The sequence below is a fragment of the Chiloscyllium plagiosum genome, unplaced genomic scaffold (genome assembly GCF_037043375.1).
Source record: "Chiloscyllium plagiosum isolate Xiang-an unplaced genomic scaffold, Cpla_swu_hap1 HiC_scaffold_30, whole genome shotgun sequence".
Lineage (NCBI taxonomy): Eukaryota > Metazoa > Chordata > Chondrichthyes > Orectolobiformes > Hemiscylliidae > Chiloscyllium > Chiloscyllium plagiosum.
Window position 1 is genome coordinate 35,990,646 of NW_028270168.1, and position 19,416 is coordinate 36,010,061.

General features: G+C 39.1%; 1 protein-coding gene across 7 annotated transcripts in view; it reads left to right on the forward strand.

The window, feature by feature from the left end:
• Nucleotides 1-19,416, forward strand: part of LOC122563719 (zinc finger MYM-type protein 4) — a 208,474-nt gene that overhangs the window by 75,165 nt on the left and 113,893 nt on the right. For 6 of the 7 annotated variants that reach the window (XM_043717848.2, XM_043717850.2, XM_043717849.2 and 3 more), the window contains exon 3: nt 1,527-2,204. In XM_043717848.2, coding sequence (XP_043573783.2) covers nt 1,527-2,204 — 678 coding nt within the window. Of the gene's footprint in view, nt 1-1,526; nt 2,205-15,967; nt 16,046-19,416 lie in introns of those variants that run through there. The other variant, XM_043717853.2, reaches the window with a different exon arrangement.

The following is a 19,416-nucleotide window of genomic DNA, read 5'->3' on the forward strand; positions in this document are numbered from 1 at the left end:
AACAAGTGATTTTGCAGGGCACATTTGTAGGGGGTGGGAATGACGTGTGCTAATTTCAGTAGCAAGGGAGGGGAAGGGCAAAGGAAGCCTGGAAGCAACTCTCGACAAGATTCACTTTTCATGCTCCCTGCATAGCGAACCCCTGTCCACCACTGGGTTAATACACTGCAACTGGTGGTGATATAGGAATAATGAATGGTTGAAACAGGAGTGGGAAGATATTAGTTCCCTAATACCATCCCCACTCAGCACTCTCTGGCTTGATTAAATGGCTCCTAACTCACCTTGTGAGACAATACTACTCAGAGATTGCCCTAGATGACTGCTCAGTCTGTGACAGGAGGTCTGGTCCATTTCGAGGACTGAGTCTTGTTCTGCAGCTGGTGAATTGAGATAAGCAAATAGACACTTCACTGTAGCTGGTTTGCTGCAGGACAGGATGTTATTGGAGGGCAAGAGGAATCCAGGACTGCAGCCTACCATATTGTACATGTGGAATGTGGTGAAGTATTTTCTGTTCTGCTGGCCTCTTAGCTTCCCAATGCTTTTCCTGCTGTAACTCTCTGTAACAGAGAAAAACATGCATGGCTCAGATTGTGCCCAACTATCCATCAAAACCACAGCTGGCTTCCTACATACCTTAATAAAAACCCGAAAAAAACTGCAGGTGCTGTAAATCAGAAACTAAAACAGAAATTGCTGGAAAAGTTCAGCAGCATCTGTGGAGAGAAATCAGAGTTAACGTTTCAGGTTGAGTGATCCTAGGGAGCACTTTTCCAGCAATTTCTATGGGCGCTCCCACATACCTTGTCGGACTGATTTGCATATTAAAAGCCTTGCTGCTTGAAACATGCTGGCTCTCTGGCCATCGCGAGAAAAGCCCCTGGGTCTCCTGACTATGTACCTCACTTAAACATGAGTCCCACATTTAGAGTCGTTACTAAGGACAGACGCAGAGAAATTGAATGCAGAGGCAATCCAGCTTCAGTTTCAATCAACAGCAAAAATCCATCCATTTGTTATTCAGTAAACGAGGACAAAATTGTGAATCCACCAAACACGGAGGTACAAAACTTCAAGAGCCTTCATCATGTGCCAGCATAAAAAGTGTGTTATGACACCAGATGACTGGTGTCTTGCTTTTTTCTGGGTAACACTACTTTAAATCCAACTATAAAATTTTGCATTAGGACCCACTCCATTTGACTTGTGCAATTGTATAAATTGGTTTATCAGGAGTCAGTGGTTCCTGTCAGACCTATCTTGATTTAAATTCATTGGAAATGAAGGTCAGAAGAATAGTGAAATGAACTTCCAATTCATCATTACCCTGTTAACGCTATTGCTCCAAGTTAAAATCTATCTGATTATTCAGGTGTACCAATGTTTTTTTTGTTGATTATCAGAAAATGTCACTCTTCAATCGGTGTTTTACAATTATAATGATTTGGTACTGATTAATGGTCCTGTTGGTGCTGACCTGTCTATATATTCATTGTGACAGTTATCATTTTCTTTTTCTTCAGCATTACACAATGCCTCATGACAATATGTCAGACCAGACATCAATGACTGCCCAGCAAGTCAAAGAACACTCTAAAGGCAAACTGCGAGATCTGTTCCGACCTCATGGTCTCTCCGTCTCAGGAACTAGGCCTTACTTTCAGAGAGTTCCCTGTCAAAAGTTTGGCCTCACCTCTAAAGCTGTGGTTCCCATTAAAAAACCTGCTGCCAAAAAGTTTGTTACTCTTAGTACAAATGCCTATGAAAGCTCTTGCTGTATTCCTGGATGCCCAAACCGTCATGGCAAGGACAATCACGTACGATGGTTCACTGTTATTCGAGAATCAGAAGCACACACTGCATCTTTGATGAGAGCTATACGATTCACTAATCCAGGGTGGACACCAACATTTCATTCTAAAATATGTGGTCGACATTTCTTTTCGGGACAGATTTCATTTGTCCCTGGGTCTCCTGACTATGTACCTCACTTAAACATGAGTCCCACATTTAGAGTCGTTACTAAGGACAGACGCAGAGAAATTGAATGCAGAGGCAACCCTGCTTCAGTTTCAATCAACAGCAAAAATCCATCCATTTGTTATTCAGTAAACGAGGACAAAATTGTGAATCCACCAAACACGGAGGTACAAAACTTCAAGAGCCTTCATCTACATCCTACTCTGAAAACACGAAACAAGGTATTGTATGTTTCACTTGCTATTTAGTGCTGCACATTATTCCACCTTTGAACGCTATTAGTTTTCACTGTTGTTCTTACTTAAACGCAGAAGATGAAAGGATAGGTGAAACAATGAGGGGGTGGTTTTATAGATCTTCCAATTGTGAGCAACATGGTGGGTGGGACGACTAAATTGGGTAAGAGCAGAAATTTTACTTTCATATAGTGGGTACAAGTTTTGAGATTAATTCAGCAGCAGAAATTTGTGGCGATCAGGACTCATGCTGACCTTATCTACTATTTATATTAAACTAAAACGTTCGCAAATGTGCTCTGCCCTCACAATAAAGTCAGTGGCGCACAAAGGTTCATCTTTGTTTTAAAGGGGGTGTGCAACAATTAGCTTTGTGTAGCTGTTTCTGAAGTCTGTGGTTTTCCTTGTTGAACTCTGCGGCACAAAGGAAGGGAGTAGGAGAATTCCAACATGCATTGAGACTTGTGGGCATGGCAAGGAGGAGAGGAAGGGAGAGGGCCTGAAGTCCTGCATTTGTTCAGGGGGTGATTAGGATTTTCAGTCAAAGTAACAAAATAAGTGGCATAAAAGGTCACTTCCATATAGAGTCACAAACTCATACAGTCATATAGCATGGAAATAGGCCCTTCTGTCCAACTTGTCCATGCCAACCAGGTTTTCCAAACAGAACTAGTCCCATTTGCCTGCATTTGGCCTATATCCCTTTAACCCTTTCCTATTCATGTACCTATTCAAATGTCTTTTAAATGTTGTCATTGTATCTACTTCTACCACTTCTTCTGCCAGCTCATTCCTTATATGCACCACACTCTGTATGAAAAAGTTGCCCCTCAGGTCCCTTTTAAATCTTTCCCCTCTCATCTTAAACCTATGCCTTCAAGTTTTGGACTCCCCTACCGTGGAGAAAAGACTTTGGCCATTCATCTTATCTGTGCCCCTCATGATTTTTAAACTTCTACAAGGGCAACCCTCAGCCTCTGACCCTCCAGGGAAAGAAAGCCCCAACCTACCCAACCTCTCCTTATAACTCAAACCTTATATATGTTGTGATCAAAGCTTGGCTGGCAGCATCCTTACAGGGCTTTGAATTCACTTCCAACATTTCAATTATCCCAGCTAAAGGTCATCTCAGACAATGTCCTTTGCATTGCAATGGCCAGCTGAACCTGCCATGCCCTGCAAAACACAAAACACTGGACAGACATGAATATTCAGTAAAGATAGAACACAAAACTACAACATTGTTTATTTCAAATAAAGAAATGCCCCTAACTTCCCTGCATTCATCAATATGTGCCAGGCATGAGGCATGCGAGTCCATTTTGCTCTATGACTAAGCTAGACTCAACAATGATGGCACACACATGAATAAAGTGAACCCAGTGTAATGTGAAATACTTAAAAGTTAAATTTAAATTTGGAAAACACCTGAACCATCTTTGTTCTCTCAATCAGTCTTCTTTTCACGTTCAGTTCCCCACACTTTAAATCAAAGGCAGGTGTCTGATGAGTGAATTAACTCATCACTTCTCAAAACCTTCTCCCGCCAACAAAGCTGAAAGCAGTAGTGCGATGAAATACTCTACACTTACTCAGGTAAGTGCCAGTCACGAGCACTCAACAAGTTCAATACTGTCCACGTCAAGCAGTCCACTTGATCTTCATCCCATTAAGTAGGCTGATATCTTCCTACCATGCTGTGGCTGCAGTGTACACTATCTACAACACGTACTGCAGAAAGTCTCCAAGGCTGCTTCAACAAAATCTCTCAGAGCCAGGACTTCCACCACTGAGAAACTCAAGGACAGCAGGTACTTGTAAATACCAAGTTCCCTTCCAAGTCACATATCACCATACCCGCATTATTGCTGAGTCAAAATGCTTGACATCCCTATTAAGCAGTACTATGACAATACCTTCACCAAAAAAACTACAGTGTTTCAAAAAGAAAGCTCATCGCTATCCTCTCAAGATCAATTAGAGACAAATGCAGATTTTTTTCCAATGGCACCAACATCTCCAACAATAATTTTTGAAAAGTGGGAGAAGGATATAATATGGGTTGAGCCAGTGGCCCTTTCAGTTTTCTATGTAGTGGAGAGGGAAATTTCTAGAAGGTTTGTTGGGAAGGAAAGGGAATCTCCAAGGTAAGTGGTCTGTAATTATCATTGCGTTGTCTGTGGAAGCACTCATCTCCATTCTTCACACGAGCTGTCGACCTTCAGACTGTTTGGAAAACTTCAGGCACGTCACTGTTCAAGCATCTATAGTCAAATCCTGTCACCGTCTGATTGGCCTAGTGAGACACTGATTTGCATATATCCTTGAGGCTTAAGTCAACCTTGAGTTTGTGTCTCGGTAACCTACGCTTTAACATCAGAGATGGCATTAAACAATTGAGTTCCAAAAATCAGGAAAATAAGGAACAAGACTGGTGTAATCTCTCTGGCTATTTTCTTGCAATCGTAGTGTCATAATGAGTTGCCATTTAAAATAAGCAGTTGCTTATGTCAATCAAAACAGATTTACCCAGGATATTTGTTAATAATTTGCAATAATATCATTTTCAAAGCTACCAGTTATAGAGCCTTTTGTGATCTCTGTATTTTGGGCAGAAATTGAAGACGCAAGCATAATGATTCACTGAAATGATGATGTGCTTTAGATGCTTTAAACTAATACAAGTGAAAGGAAGGTGAAAATCTGCAAACCAAACTCAGAATAAAAAAAAACTACCCTCTGTTATCTCAAGAGTATTCTATTCAATGCGTTATGGCAGATCAGTAATCCAAAAGTTCTTTTATCACAAGGCTCTATGGTTTCACAAATAATTTAGTGCAATTGATGATAATAAATCCATTATGATAGTCAATGAAAAATGTAGTTTTATAAAATCTGAAATACCACTGTAGTAGGTTGGGACTGAGAACCATCACTTCATCCAAAATAATGTTGAAATAGATTTTTGTGACAACAAAAATAATCAAGACAAGAAATTTGTATTGATTTTGAATAGCTCGAAAGTGACTGTAATAAAAGCATAGCTATGAAATATTTCACCACAGCATCACATCAGTTATAATGACCATTGAGTATTTTGAGAAAATTGTGTTCTCTTGAAAGCACATGCCATAAATGCTGAGACTGTTGATCATTGCTGGTCTCTACTTGAACTCCATTTCACCACTTGTTCTCCAATTCCTTTGATACCCTTACCCAAGGAAAAAAAGTATTGATCCAAGAATGGTTAGAAAGCTAACCCAGCATGCATATTCTTTTCAGATCATGGAGGAATGGAGAGCTGGGGAATGAGGGAGTACTGTTCTATATTCATACTTTCCCTTGGTAACAAGTGTTTCCTGATTTCATTGTATTTTAAAATTATGCTCTCTTGTTCTGCACTCTCACAGGAAAAGAAACAGTCTATCTGAGCAGACTTTTCTTGCAAGCATTGGGAAATGATGTCGGGCCAAATGGGGCTCCCAAGCATACACTTACTGGGAAATAGACTGACGAAGCTATTTTCCCAGAGGCGCCTTCCTAGTTGCTGTCTTGTTAAGAATAGCAGTCAGGTTCCCAAAGTTGTAGCCTAATGAAATGATCCACAGCTCTATAACCATGGCAGGCCACCCAAGAGGTGAGCACTGTTGCGGCAGGTAGGGGACAGAGAGTGAGTAATTAGATATTTCAGAGACAAAAATGCAGCAGGCTTCAGGATTGAAAGGGAAAACCCTTCAGTTGAATTGTTGGGCCAGCAGGGAATATTTGACCTGCCAAGGACTTTCTCTTTCGGAGTTGAGCCTCCAAAGGATATTTCTGGGAGGTTGTCTTTATGGATCTAGCAGCCTTTCTGTGCAGTGGGAGCCATTCTGAATGCTGCCCTTAATTTGACCGTTAACTATTTAAGTTGTTGGCCTACCTCTCTGCATCTGTTTTGAAAGCTACGTCTTGGAAACATTTCGTGATTAAGACCAATGATTCATTAATTTTTTTGGTTATTTTTGAAGCAGTGAACTTGCTTTTACTGCAAGAATACCTGCACCTGAAAATCTGTTTAACCTTCCATGGATAGACATTATTAAGAAAGTATTCCAATTTGACTTTCTATGTTTTTATGGCCTTCTGACTTCTGGGTCTTGTTGATGCAAACAATTTGCCTATCCACCCAGTTTCTCCTGATTCAGTATGATCAAACTCAAACCCTAATACGTTTATCTGAGATAGGTATATTTTTGATCATTTTTATGATTGACTGCAACATTGATCGTTCAAAGAGGATCCTTTTTACAAGCTCAGTTACCTTATTCTCATTTTGAGATATACAAAATCTGTTGAAATAACTTGATTAGTTGAATATAAAAATAAATCTCTTCATTAGAATGGTCATGTGTTTGTTACCATTTCATTGAGATAGAAAACATATTTTTGATGCACACCTCTGCTATTGATCTGAAGAGATTAGCATTTATTTATTTTACAAAGAACAGCCAAATAGACTTAACTCTGTATATCTACTTAAATCTGTTCCAAATATATAAATGAGTAATACTTGACTCTTAACCTTTTATCTTTGTGCTGCCAAATGTATGCATTCACCTGAAACAAAAAGAGAAATTGCTGGAGAAACTCAACAGGTCAGGCAGCATCTGTGGAGAGAAAGAAGTGTTAATGTTTCAAGTTTCATAGAATCCCTACAGTGTGGAAACAGGCCCTTCGGCCCAAAAGGTCTACACTTACGCTCCAAAGAGTAACCCACCCAGACCCATTCCCCTATTTACCCCTGACCTGTGGGCAATTTAGCATGGCCAATTCACCTAATCTACACACCTTTGGATTATGGAAGGAAACTGGAGCACCCAGAGGAAATCCACACAGACACTGGGAGAATGTGCAAACTCCACACAGACGGTTGCCCGAGGCTGGAAATAAATCTAGGTCTCTCGTGCTATAAAGTACTAACCACTAAACCATCGTGCCGCCCCTGACCCTGCATGTGCATTCACCTGTCTGGTGCTGACACAGGAAGTCTCCAGAGAATAAAATTCTATATTTCAACAATGCCATGTCAGTCTACAGATTAATTGCAGCTCTGGTTTTAACACACATTTTCTTATGTTTAGATTTCTAATATTCAAATTCAGAGAGATTGAAAATGGAAGACAGAGAGAATGGGTGGAAAGCAAAGTGATTGTTACAATATAAAAGAAATTGCTAAGTCTTTGGAGAAGAACTTATATTTTGCACTGAGCATGATATGATATGTTTGACATTAGAAGATAATGTATCCTCCCATTTCTCATCAATACTGCCACGGTTAAGTTCTTAGGATGCAAAGAATAGAATGATAACCTTCATCAGTTACATGACCCTGAAAAAGCATAATTCTGTAAATTGGGAACATTATTCTCAACCCAAATTCAGCAACTTCTTATTGTGGAATGATAATACTTTTTATTACATAGCATCATCTTTTAGAAGAAGATCTCTACTAGGGCCTCAAGACTTTATGTTGTTGAACGGTGTGTTACCAAAATAGTGGTACCTGAACTCAGATTCGATTTCTGAATCTATCAATGTGTCTTGCAGCTATCCTTCTTTAAAATTCATTCATGGATGTAGACATCTCTCACGAGGCTATTTTTGCCCATCCCAAACTGACCTTGAGAGAGTGATGGTAAGCTGCCTTCTTGAAATGTTGCAGTCCAGGTATAAGTGGTGTAAGTATACCCACAGTGTTTTTAAAGAGCGAGTTCTCAGATTTTGTCCTCACAACAGTAATGAAACTGTGTTATAGTTCCAAGTCAGAGTGGTGTGTGGTTTGGCAGACACTTGTAGGTGGTGTTCCATTGTTCCTGTTGCTCTTTCTTGTCCTTCTGGTAGTGGAAGTTGGCTGGTGCTGACAAAGAAATCTTGATAAATTAGTGCATCAGTGGTGACGGGATTGAAGGCTGAAAACATTAGAAGGGGTGACAATCATGTGAAAGCTTTATCTTGGATGGTGTTGAGCTTGCTCAGTGTTAGCTATAAATCCGATCTCTCAGAATCCTTTCCAGTACTTTGCTTATCACAGATATGAAACTGACTGGTCTGTAATTCTCAGGGATTTCCCTTTTCCCCTTCTTGAACAGAAGAATAACATTCATCTCCCTCCAATCATCCAGTCCTACTCCTGTGGAGAGTGAGGATGTAAAGGCCATCGCCAGAGGTGCAGCAATCTCATTCCTCACTTCCCGCAGGATAGATCTGGTCCGGCCCTGGGGAAGTATCTATCTTGATGCATCGTAGAATATCCAGCATATCCAGCACATGTTAAAGCTGCACTGATCCAGGCAAGTGGACAGGCTTTGAGGAATCAGGAGGTGTGTTAAACACCACAGAATTCCCAGTCTCTGACCTGCTGTTATATCCACAGAATATATGGCTGGTCTATTTCATTTTCTGGTTGATATAACTTAGGGTATTGAGAGTGAAGGATTCATCATTAATCATGGCATTGAATGTCAAGGGACAGTTGATCAATTCTTTTTTGTTGGACAGAGTCATTGTGTTAAACTTGTATGACACAAATGTTATTTGCCACTTATCAATTTTGTCCAGGTCTTTGTATATTTGGACATGAAAATCTTTAGTATCTCAGGGGTTCATGAACGCTGTTGAATATTGTGCAGTCATCAGTTTAAAACCACTGTTATGGACAATGTTGGGCTGTTGCTTGCCTATTCTGTTGGGCAGGGAGGGGAAAGTGAGGACTGCAGATGATAGAGAATAAGAGTTAAAAAGGATAGTCTTGGAAAATCACAGCAGGTCAGGCTGCATCCAAGGAACAGGAGAGTCGACATTTTGGACGTAAGCCCATCATCTGTTGGACAACGTTCTCAATTTTTTTACAAGTACCTAGTCATTAGTAAAATAGACTGGGCAAAGGCTTTTATCATTTCCAGTGGCTTGGTCGATGCCAGATGGTCCATCCATTCAGCTAGTCCATTTCAGTGGGTATTTAAGAGTCAAACTCATTGTTATGGGTCTGGAGGCACATGTAAGGAAGTCCTGGTAATGATGGCAGATTTTCCTTCCCTAAAAGATATTAGTGAACTAGATGGGTTTTTATGACAAACGGCAATAGGTAATGGTCACCATGATTTAATAATTGAATTTGAATGTCATCACATACTTGTGCGAGGATTCATACCCAAGTCACCAGAGCATTACCCAGGATCTGGATGTAGGTTTGCTCACTGATCTGGAAGGTTCATGAGAAAAAGAACCAGAAATGACATCACCATTGGAAATGACATCACCACCAGAAATGACATCACCAACTCAAAGAAACCCAAACATATAAATAGAAAGCAGGAATCATCAGCAGTGCTTCGTCCGGAGGTTCACAGAAGATGTTACCTAGTATGGTGACAAAACATCTGAAAATAAATCTTCCAGCTCAGCAAGCAAACCTACATCCAGAGCTACAAATCTTCTCAAAACTCACCATTACCCAGGATGATTGGTGTTCCGAAGAAAAATCATATGAAATTCAAAATTATAACTCTGTTTCTTTCTCCATAGATGCAACCAGTCCTGCTGAGTTTCTCCAGCAGCTTATTTCAGATATTCAGCATCCACAGCACTTAGCTTCTATTCTCTGGGTTACTCATCCAATGTCAATACCTTCAAATGCTGCCTCTACTATGAATGCTTCTATACCTCCTACTACTAGGCTTGACTTTATGAATTCCTATGACCCACTCTGCTTTGTAGGTTTGCCCACAATTCATCAGTTATCCTGATTGGGTTACACTTTTTGGTTTATTGTCATTTGTCTTGTGAATGTTTTGGGTGTCTCTGCTGCCTCACAATGCCAGGGACCTGGTTCAATTCCAGTCTTCGGTGGCTGTCTGCATGGAGTTTGCATGTTCTCCCTCTGTCTGCGTGGATTTCCACCGGGTGTTCCGGTTCCCTCCCACAGTCCAAAGATTTGAGGGTTAGGTGGATTGGCCAGGCCAAATTGCCCATAGTGTTCAGGGATGTGTAGGTTTGGTGCATTAGCCATGGGAAATGCAGGGTTATAGGGTAGGGGGATGGATCTGGGTGGGATACGCTTCGGAAGGTCAGTGTGGACTTGTCAGGCTGAATGGTCTGTTTACACACTGTTGGGAATCTATATTATGAACACCATCACCTGCAAGTTTATAGTCTGTGTGGAAAGAACTGTATGCATCTGTCTTTTAAACTGTTGATGAGGAGCACCCTTGATTTGGCAGAGCTATCTGAAAATCTTAGCAAGTTGCTTTGCACTTGTTTATCATGGATTTTTATTCTTATTTTATTGGACAAGAAGTGCATTCTGTATTTGACTGAGGGTGGTGAGAAGAAGAGGTAATGTGTTGAACACCTGATTTTCCTACACGTTTTGAAAGGACATGCTGCTGACCACTATTAAATGCACTTTTTTGAGGTAAATAAACATACTGAATATGATGGTCAATGCGTCAACAGCTGTTGTATTAATGGTACTTTTCATTGGTCTCACAAAATGGGAGTTGAACTCGTCAGTCAACAGAATGTAATTGTATCCTTGGACATGGCAAGGTTTAGAAATGATCTCTATTGGAAGGAGAGGTTCTTCTGATTGTTGAGTTTATGGAGTTTACAAGTTTCATGTGTCCTTGTTACTGCCAGGTAATATATGGATTGACGTACCAACCTCTTGGTTTATCTGCATCCACAAGATCTACGTATGAATGCTCTAGAATGTTTAGATGTTGAGCTTGCAGAATTAACACCTTGTTTGTCTTCGAAGATTACGTTCCTAAATTGACTTACTTGGACTCTGAATGGCCAGAATGAACATGCCAGCTCAGGAACCTGCAAGATGTGATCAGGCCATTCAATGAAGATGATCTTTTTCTGCTATTACAGCTAGTCATCATCTGACATAGCTTGTTCAATCTGCTCTGCTTCACTGTGACCAAAATGAATGAGATTGTTGTTAAGACTATCTTCTAACTCAGATTAAATAATGTTCATTGTTCATCTAAAGGAATATCCTTGTTCTTAGGATTTGGAAAATGGGCATCAGACATAATCATTTAGGATCTGGTTTGTATCGAACTTCTAAACAGTATCCTTGGATCTTTACAAATAATAGTTGGAATCATCTAGGTGAACTTGTGAGATGCTTCCTTCTGATTATTTCTAATGTTTTGTGTTTATTTGAGTAATGAAATACATACCAAAAAGGTCCATATGAAACTGTTGAATTACAAAATCTAAGAGTTTCTCTTTCAGTGTTGTAGTAGTTGGCCTCAGCTATTGTAAGGACATTGAATGAAGTACTTTGAGATTGTTGTCCTATCATGGACATGGTCCAATGCCTTTCTGGGATGCATTCCACTTTGAGGTATCACAATGTTGAAGAGTCCACAAATGGGATGGTTGAGCATTTTTAAAACTTGAAAATTATGTTGGTGATTTTACTGCCATTTGCATGGTATGTTTTTTTTTTAGTGAGGATCATGAATAGGATGTACCTTGCTTGGAAAATTTGGAACATACGGAGAGAAAAAGTTGAAAAATCAAAGACTTCTTTGTAAATCACCTTTTTCTCATATTGGCATTTCGCATACATTATCTGTTTTGGTAGGGTCAGGTCTAAGACTAGTTAGTGAGTAGATTGAACTGAAGAAATCGACGTGGCTCCAGTTGATTTGCCATTTTCACAGTTATCAACAAGACCATGTTTCCTTGCTGTCGGGTGTTGATGGAGGTTTGAGCTGTGCTTACATTTGGTTCTTCTGAGGATTGCAATGTCATCTTAATGATGAAATCCATAAATTTTTTGTTTATATACTGACTGATGGATAGTACAAATGGTAATCTGAGGAAATTTTATCGAACAAAATTGTTCTAAATGGCGTCATTTACTATGACTCAGGGTTCAGATGTATGGACCATTATTCAAGCTTGGCTTCAACCTTGGAAAGATGCTCAGCACCTGGGAATTTGCGATTAAGCTGTTCCAACATGGCAAGCTTGTGTACGCATCAGTTTAGTGCAATATTTAGTTGCCTTTGATCTAAACATACATGCACAGTGGTTTCTTTCTTTAAAATTCAACAAATGCACCAGTCAGTATATTGCTTAATTCTCTGGATGATGTTGCTTTGTAATGTGGAATCTGATTCCAGTTTGAGATTTTCTGGAATGTGAATTATATGAAAAGCTGCACTGACAAGAACAATCAATGATTTATTGCCATATCTTTCAGATGTAATACTACTTTGCCTTTAAAGTTACCAATCGCATCAAAAGTGCTTGGGTAAATTTTAAACAGATCACAGATAGACACAATTCAGTAGTGTGGAATCTGGGAGTTCAATTGACAGATTTGTTACCTTGTGGATTGTATTAATACTCAGATTTGGGCATGCTGATAAAATTGTTACAGGTGGACCTCTTGTTGAAACAATATAAAAGCTTTCAGGTGTACAACCAAGGAGCTGTGTTGACATTTACATTTCAGATAAGTCAGTTTCAGTGAAATCACATTCTTACACCTACTTGTCTGTTTGACTTGGCTGTTGGTATAACATAAACTCATGATTGTATATTGTAAAAGTTGACTGAAACATTTAAGTTGATATTCTAAAATCTGGAAAATTTGTCAGACCTTTGCGGTCATCATTAAAATTACTGGAGGATTTGACACTTCTTGGTCCTTCATCTCCCAAAGAAAAAAATATAATTGTCAATCTTTCTTTGTTAGTTATTTGTTGATCAAAGAAGTAAAGATTGATTCTTTCTTTCAAGAACTGAGGTTCTTATAGAATCGCAATGGAGTGCCAATCCACGTTCAGATATTTGCTGTCCATCGTCGTTGTGCTCTTTAAAAATATTAGTGTAAGAATCTATGTTGCATTTTTTTTTTAACTTTTCTGTTGCTTCTCTTCTTTCAATGTTGTGGCTGCTTTAAAAATGGCAGGATTGGGCTTGTAGGTAGCAGTTACAAGAAGAAGGAGATAGTAATGACATCATTCTTTTTTAATTTGCACATTACTTTCTAAACAGGAGTGGAGAAATCAGCCAATATCAATAGAGGGAGACCTTTTTATTTGCCAAATCCTTCTTTGTGTTTTCTTATGTATGTTGTTCTTGGAGTGCTTTTGTAGGCTGGAGCTGTTCCTCAAAACCTGTTAAAATGCACATTTTTTTAAACCTGATTGGAGTTGTGGCCTCCCATTCCTTTTAAAGAGAAAGAGACAAGTCAAAATGTTTCTTTTCCAGGTTGTAGCACTTTAGCCTTAGTTGTGCTTGTAACTTCAGCTCTGAAATCAGATAGATGATGAAGATTGACTGTTCGGAAAATAATCCTTTGTAACTTTCATTGGTGTTATAACCGTTTCAGGCTTTAGTACCAGCTCATTGTCACCATTAGCATCCAATGTCCACCATGATTTTTTTGGGTCAAACGCCAAAGTCAGCTTAATACAGTCTGACTGCTGCCCTATATTTTGGCTGTCATAATATGTACCACAATGATTGGATTCTGGATGAGACAGGTGTCTTGAAGTTTATTAAAAACAATATTTACATTGCTATATTATCATAGACTAACTCATGGTTTGGTTTCCATACTTATTGATGTTACTGTATGTTACATATACATAACTGACAAACCAAACACAACATCGACTCCATTGTACTATGTGTGGGACTGTAGGTGAGGCAGGAATATTACATGTTGTGATTTCATGTAAATGTTTTTAAATTTGCTGGTCCATCTTGTGTGAAATCTATGTAATAACATAATGTTGTTCTTATTTTTCAGATTCCCATTATTAATTCCAATTCCCACATTTGAAATCTGAATGAACTATATATATTTATATATTAATTGAAAGATTTCAAAACCTACAGGAAAACAAAATCCCATTTACTCCCCAAGACTGTCTCTCTACAGGCACTTAGAAGCCAAGGAGAGATCCCTTCCCAATCAAATCTGTAGGTTTGACGAAGCTGCTCTTTTTCTCAGTTTCTGCCCTGTGAGCTATGAAACTTTTTCCTTACACAACTGAGATCTTTGAATTTTCTTTAACATTCACTATGCAGATTTCTAACTAAACATTCCTGGTTTGGAAGTTTTCATAAACTATACTTTTTTACTGAGGCAATATATTTCCTTAACTGTTCTGAATAATATTTTTCTCCTTTTCCAGGAGAAAAATATTATTGCATTTGACTTTAGTCAGGTTTACAAACTGCCAAAATACTTTCTAATATCTGGCTTTTAGATTAAGATCAATCCTTGATTATTTTAAACCCCAAAACAGGCGAATACTGTTCATTTCTCACCTGTTATAAAAATCCACAATATAAACATAGTTCTATTCAAGCTTCAGGAAGTCTTCAGCCATCTGCCTCTTTCGTACATTTTGATTTAAAATTGTGGCCCCAGAAAGGTATTGTTAATTATTAAATCACTAAATAGATCAATACACGTATGCCACTAGTTCAAAATCCAAACTCAAAAATTGACATTAATATATATGATTCCCACACCTTTCATCACATCTCCTGCAAAGAATAAAAATGTATCTTTCAGAAGCATTTTCATTACCCAGCAAGAAACCTTTTCATCCTTATGTTTCACATTATTAAAGATACAAGGAATTACATTACAATGTTATTTTATCCAAGTCAATTTGAATCATAGCATATACTTTCCTTCGTGTGTGCATTTTCCTCTTCAGGCACTTGAATAATTTTTACATTGTATTGATGGATGATTACGCTCTCCTGAAACAACCGGAAGTTATTGTTAGAATTTTCTTCCCCCAAAAGAATCTTGGCACCAGTAGGAGTGGTTTCAACATCTGGAACATGATACTGTCCTAATTGCTGAAGAAAAGCAGGAAATATCCAAGATGTCCAAAAAGCTAAGAAAGTCAAGTCCAAACTTGGATTTGGCATCAACAGCTTCATACTCAATGGCATTTCATAGTGAAAACAGTGGCAAATCAGGATGCCAGTTTTGTGAATGCAGGTCATGTTGGTTTCTGGGACTGAAAGTGATCACAAATGGGGATAATAATATTGAAATCAAGACTAGCAACCACTCATTCTATTACTTGTCAGCTGAATAAAATTGGGTGGAAATTTAGCACCTGAAAACTTGCGAAATCGCTGGTGTGCATCACACCATACAAGTGTGGGAGCTGAGTCTGCAGTTAGAGAAAAGAATTACAGCTGTTGAAGAATAGCCCTGGAGAAGACCCCTTAGAATCAGCTCGATAGTAAAAGAACCAAGGAAAGTGTCCAATCAGAGCTGCAAGTGTGACGAAGTGGAGGTTGAGAAAGTTCAGTTACCAATAAGGGCATTGTGAGAGTCAGGTGTTGGAGGTGATCTAAGGTGTAGCCTGCAAAGAACAGGCCTAGTCAGAGAAGGACGAGATGATTGGATGATGTCAGGAGCAAGACAGATGGTGCAATGACAGCAACTTGTAGGTTACCAGGAGCCCGGCTTCACATGTGGGTAGATGACAGATTAGAACAAACCAGGGGGCCCATTGAAAAGGCGGGAAAAGGCAAGCTGAGTTCTCGCGAGATCTGAATCCCCCCCTTGTCCTCTCCCCGGAGCCCCCTCAGGGCCCGGCCCTCAAGCGGTGACGTCGCGATGAGTCCCGCTGTGCGTCTGACGTAGAGACGTTGGGGCGTCACGCCGCAGCGTGCGCTGCCGTGCGTGACATTCTGAGGTTGGTGCCACCAACATGGCGGAGCGGAGAGAGCAGGAGGATCTCTGCGCCTCCAGATGCACAGGCTCACCGCGCACGGTAGGTCTGCCAAGTCCCCCGCCTTCACTTTTCCAACCACTGGGCGCCATTATCCTGTTACCTTTCGGGGGTTGGGGGGGGAGTGGGTGATTGGGCTGTGGGGAGAGGGGAAATAACATGAAACAATGATCAAACCGAGACATGGAGATGTAGAGGGGGTGCGCATTGAGGCGAGTGGTCTGTCGGAGAGAAAGAGAGGGGCTGTGGGGGTGGTCACTTGTCAGGCAATGAGAGGCGCACACACATACACATACAAACAAACACACATGCAAGGCCTTCGGTGTCGAGTGGGAAGGCTGCACCCCCTCCCCCTTCGTCTTGCATTTAAGTTTGAATCCGCGCACTTGTATTAATAACCCCTCTGAGGTGTGAACCGTTTTGCTGGCTGCATCTTCTAACAAATTCAAAATATTGACTTAGTGGCGGGAGGGCTCCGAGTCTTTTGTAGCTTTGCAATTATTTATCTTTTAAATGACACAAGGTGGAACTTTGTGTAGGGCTTTTGATATCGCGATAGTGACTTAGTGTGGCCCATGCTAAGTGGTCCTGCTTTGTCTGAGAGGGAAAAGATAAGCTTTTTCAAGATCCGCACATTGTTTTGAAATATAGAAATCCTTGCTGTACAATGTCCATTCATTTTACAATTACCGCGTGAAATTTGCTTGGGAGCATGTACAATTGTATTAGAACTTTAAAAAGGCAGGAAAACTTTTTGTCTGTATATCCTTCAATTTTTACTGAAACTTTGGATTTTTTTCAGGTAGTCATATGGCACTATTTTTGAGAGTCTTTTTGTCTTTAACTGTAGGCAATCTACTATTAAGAACACTCTGGATTTGTGGCGATAGTTTGGATAAACGGGTTTCAATTTGGAGGTTTCAACAGATTCACCGTAGTAGTGATCAATTCTCTGCAGTAGCAAAGTTGTACCTTCTCTGTAATCTTCCCTTTAACAATGGTGTGAATCAAGGATGAATAATTGTGTTTTGTGCAATTTATTTACTGAATTAAATTGTTTAACAGTGCTTTCCAGAGTGTCATGTTAAATATATGTAAGACTTTCAAGATTAATTCAGATTTACTTTTGTAAATGTCGTTGATAACATGAGATTTGCTGTGTCTGAATATATTTATGCAGGCATGAATCCCAATGGATTGATTTCAGTGGTTGTTTATAGTAATTATTCAGTTGACAGGTAACCAGATAAGCATGTCTATTAGGCAAAATGTAACCAAACAAACAGTTAGCTTTTTCATATGGCAAGAAATTTGATTTGATGTGGTCTTTTAGAATTATCTAATTGATTAAGGAAGCTTAATCTAGGATCAAAACATTCTCTTTATAAGGAAATTAACAGCAGAAACCACAGACTGCTGTTTAAAATTAACTGTGGTAATTGTGGTGTACAGTTTAATTTACAATTCAGTAAACTTAGTGTTTCTCCTCATAGAATTCTGCGTCTAAGATTTAAAGAATTTATTCATACTGAAGTAAAGAGAGAACATAGATTTATATTGTGCCATTCATCATTCCTTCAGGATGCCTCAGAGCATTTCACAGCCAAATACTTTTTGCAGTGTAGATAGTGCTGCTTGAAACATGGCAACCATTGCACTTTGCCATTCATGGAACATGGCTGTAATGCGATGATGATCAAATTGTGTTTTAGTGGTGTTGCCTGAGGAATAAATGTTTGATAGGTGTGATAAAGATGTCTAGTATGTTAATCATTTTGAAGATCATTTGAAAATCGAGGTAAAATATGTTTGTGGTTTCAGTTCTTTGACAGTAACAAGTTAAAAAGGTTAGCAAGTCTGATGGAGCAGCAGCTAACTTCATTATTCTGAAGAAAACATGCAATTTAAGCTAAATGCCTCGATCAAATACCTGTGAATTTAATTGGAGTGTTTACAGAGTTGCACTTTTATAACATCCTGGAGTAAAGATCAGGGCATTTAGAAGAATAGTTTTCTATCAGTCGTAGGGTGAGTTAGTTTGTGAAATTTCCAAGATGTAAGAATCTACAAGTTTTTACGCTGTCAGAACAGGAAAGAAGTTTGAGTTATCAGAAATCAAAAGGAACTCCTGAAGCCATCAAAGCTGGAAAGGGCCAGTCAAGTATGCAATTAAGAGTTAAGATAGAAATGGCACTTCAGTGGGGTTGAGGGTCTTTCAAGGATATTGCTGTTAAACATTATTTTAAAACTGTTATGTATAGAACATTTTTGTTCCTTTGTGTAATAAACATGTATTCTTAAAATTTGAAACGTTTGACATCTTGTGAGAGTATGTTTAATGATGCGAACCAACTGCAGGCATTAATGTGTGATCTGTCAAGCCACATTTCACTCTGGGATCTGACATGTCCAGTTTTTCCATCAGCTGTGATCATGAAGTTGGGACCCTTGGTGGAGTCGGAATTCACTAAATTTAAGACATGATGGGCATAATGTAGGAATGTTGTTTTGAAGTATACGAGATAGGTTGTACTGCCAATTACTTTGAATTTTGCTATGAATCTTCTCGGAATAGAAGACACAACAGTGAATTATTTGAAACCTGTGATAAAGCTAAGTGAGAATTAGCAGATTAATTGGAAGTGGAAATAAAAACAAGATGTTGAAAAGATGAGGTGCTTAAATATTACCCAGAATTTAAAAGTTGCCACAGTCTAACCAGATCATTGGGCTCCCCTGTAGACGTGGTGGTTTAACTGTGAGGGTCTCCATACCTTAGGGAAGGGGAGAAGGAGCATCCTTCATGGTCATCTAAGGTGGTGCAAGAATTGAATCCATGCTATTGGTGTCCCTCTGCCTCACAAACCAACCATCTAGTTGATTGAGCTAAGCTGATCGCAAGAAAATGAATCTGATATCAGGTCTACCAAAAATTAACTATGGTTTAGTAAGGAATAAAGAAAATTGGTGGTGATGTAAAAAGAGAGAGAATGAAATGAGAACATGAATTGGAAAAAAAATGAAAAGAGTCATAATATTAACAGTTAAATAGTCAAGGAGAAAGATTAGAATCTACAAGTGATATAAAGAAAATAACATGCTTCCATTCTAATAAATCTGGGCATACGAAAACCAGTTGTTGGAAGGTAATTGGGAGACCATTATATAGGAATAGAGTCAGCAAAGGAATCCTAAGAGAAGAGAACATCACGAAAGTAAATATTAAAACTAATTATTGGACAGATAAACCATATCTGTTTGGAATCTACTATGAAGGGAGAGATGACTTGGGACAATCAAGAAATTTTTTTCCTATGACTATTGATCTTTGAAAAAGAAAGACAAGTAGAGGTTCTGAATATTTTGTTTCAAAGGGAGAGGTATTTCTATTTCTAATCAAGGACGTAAGCCAA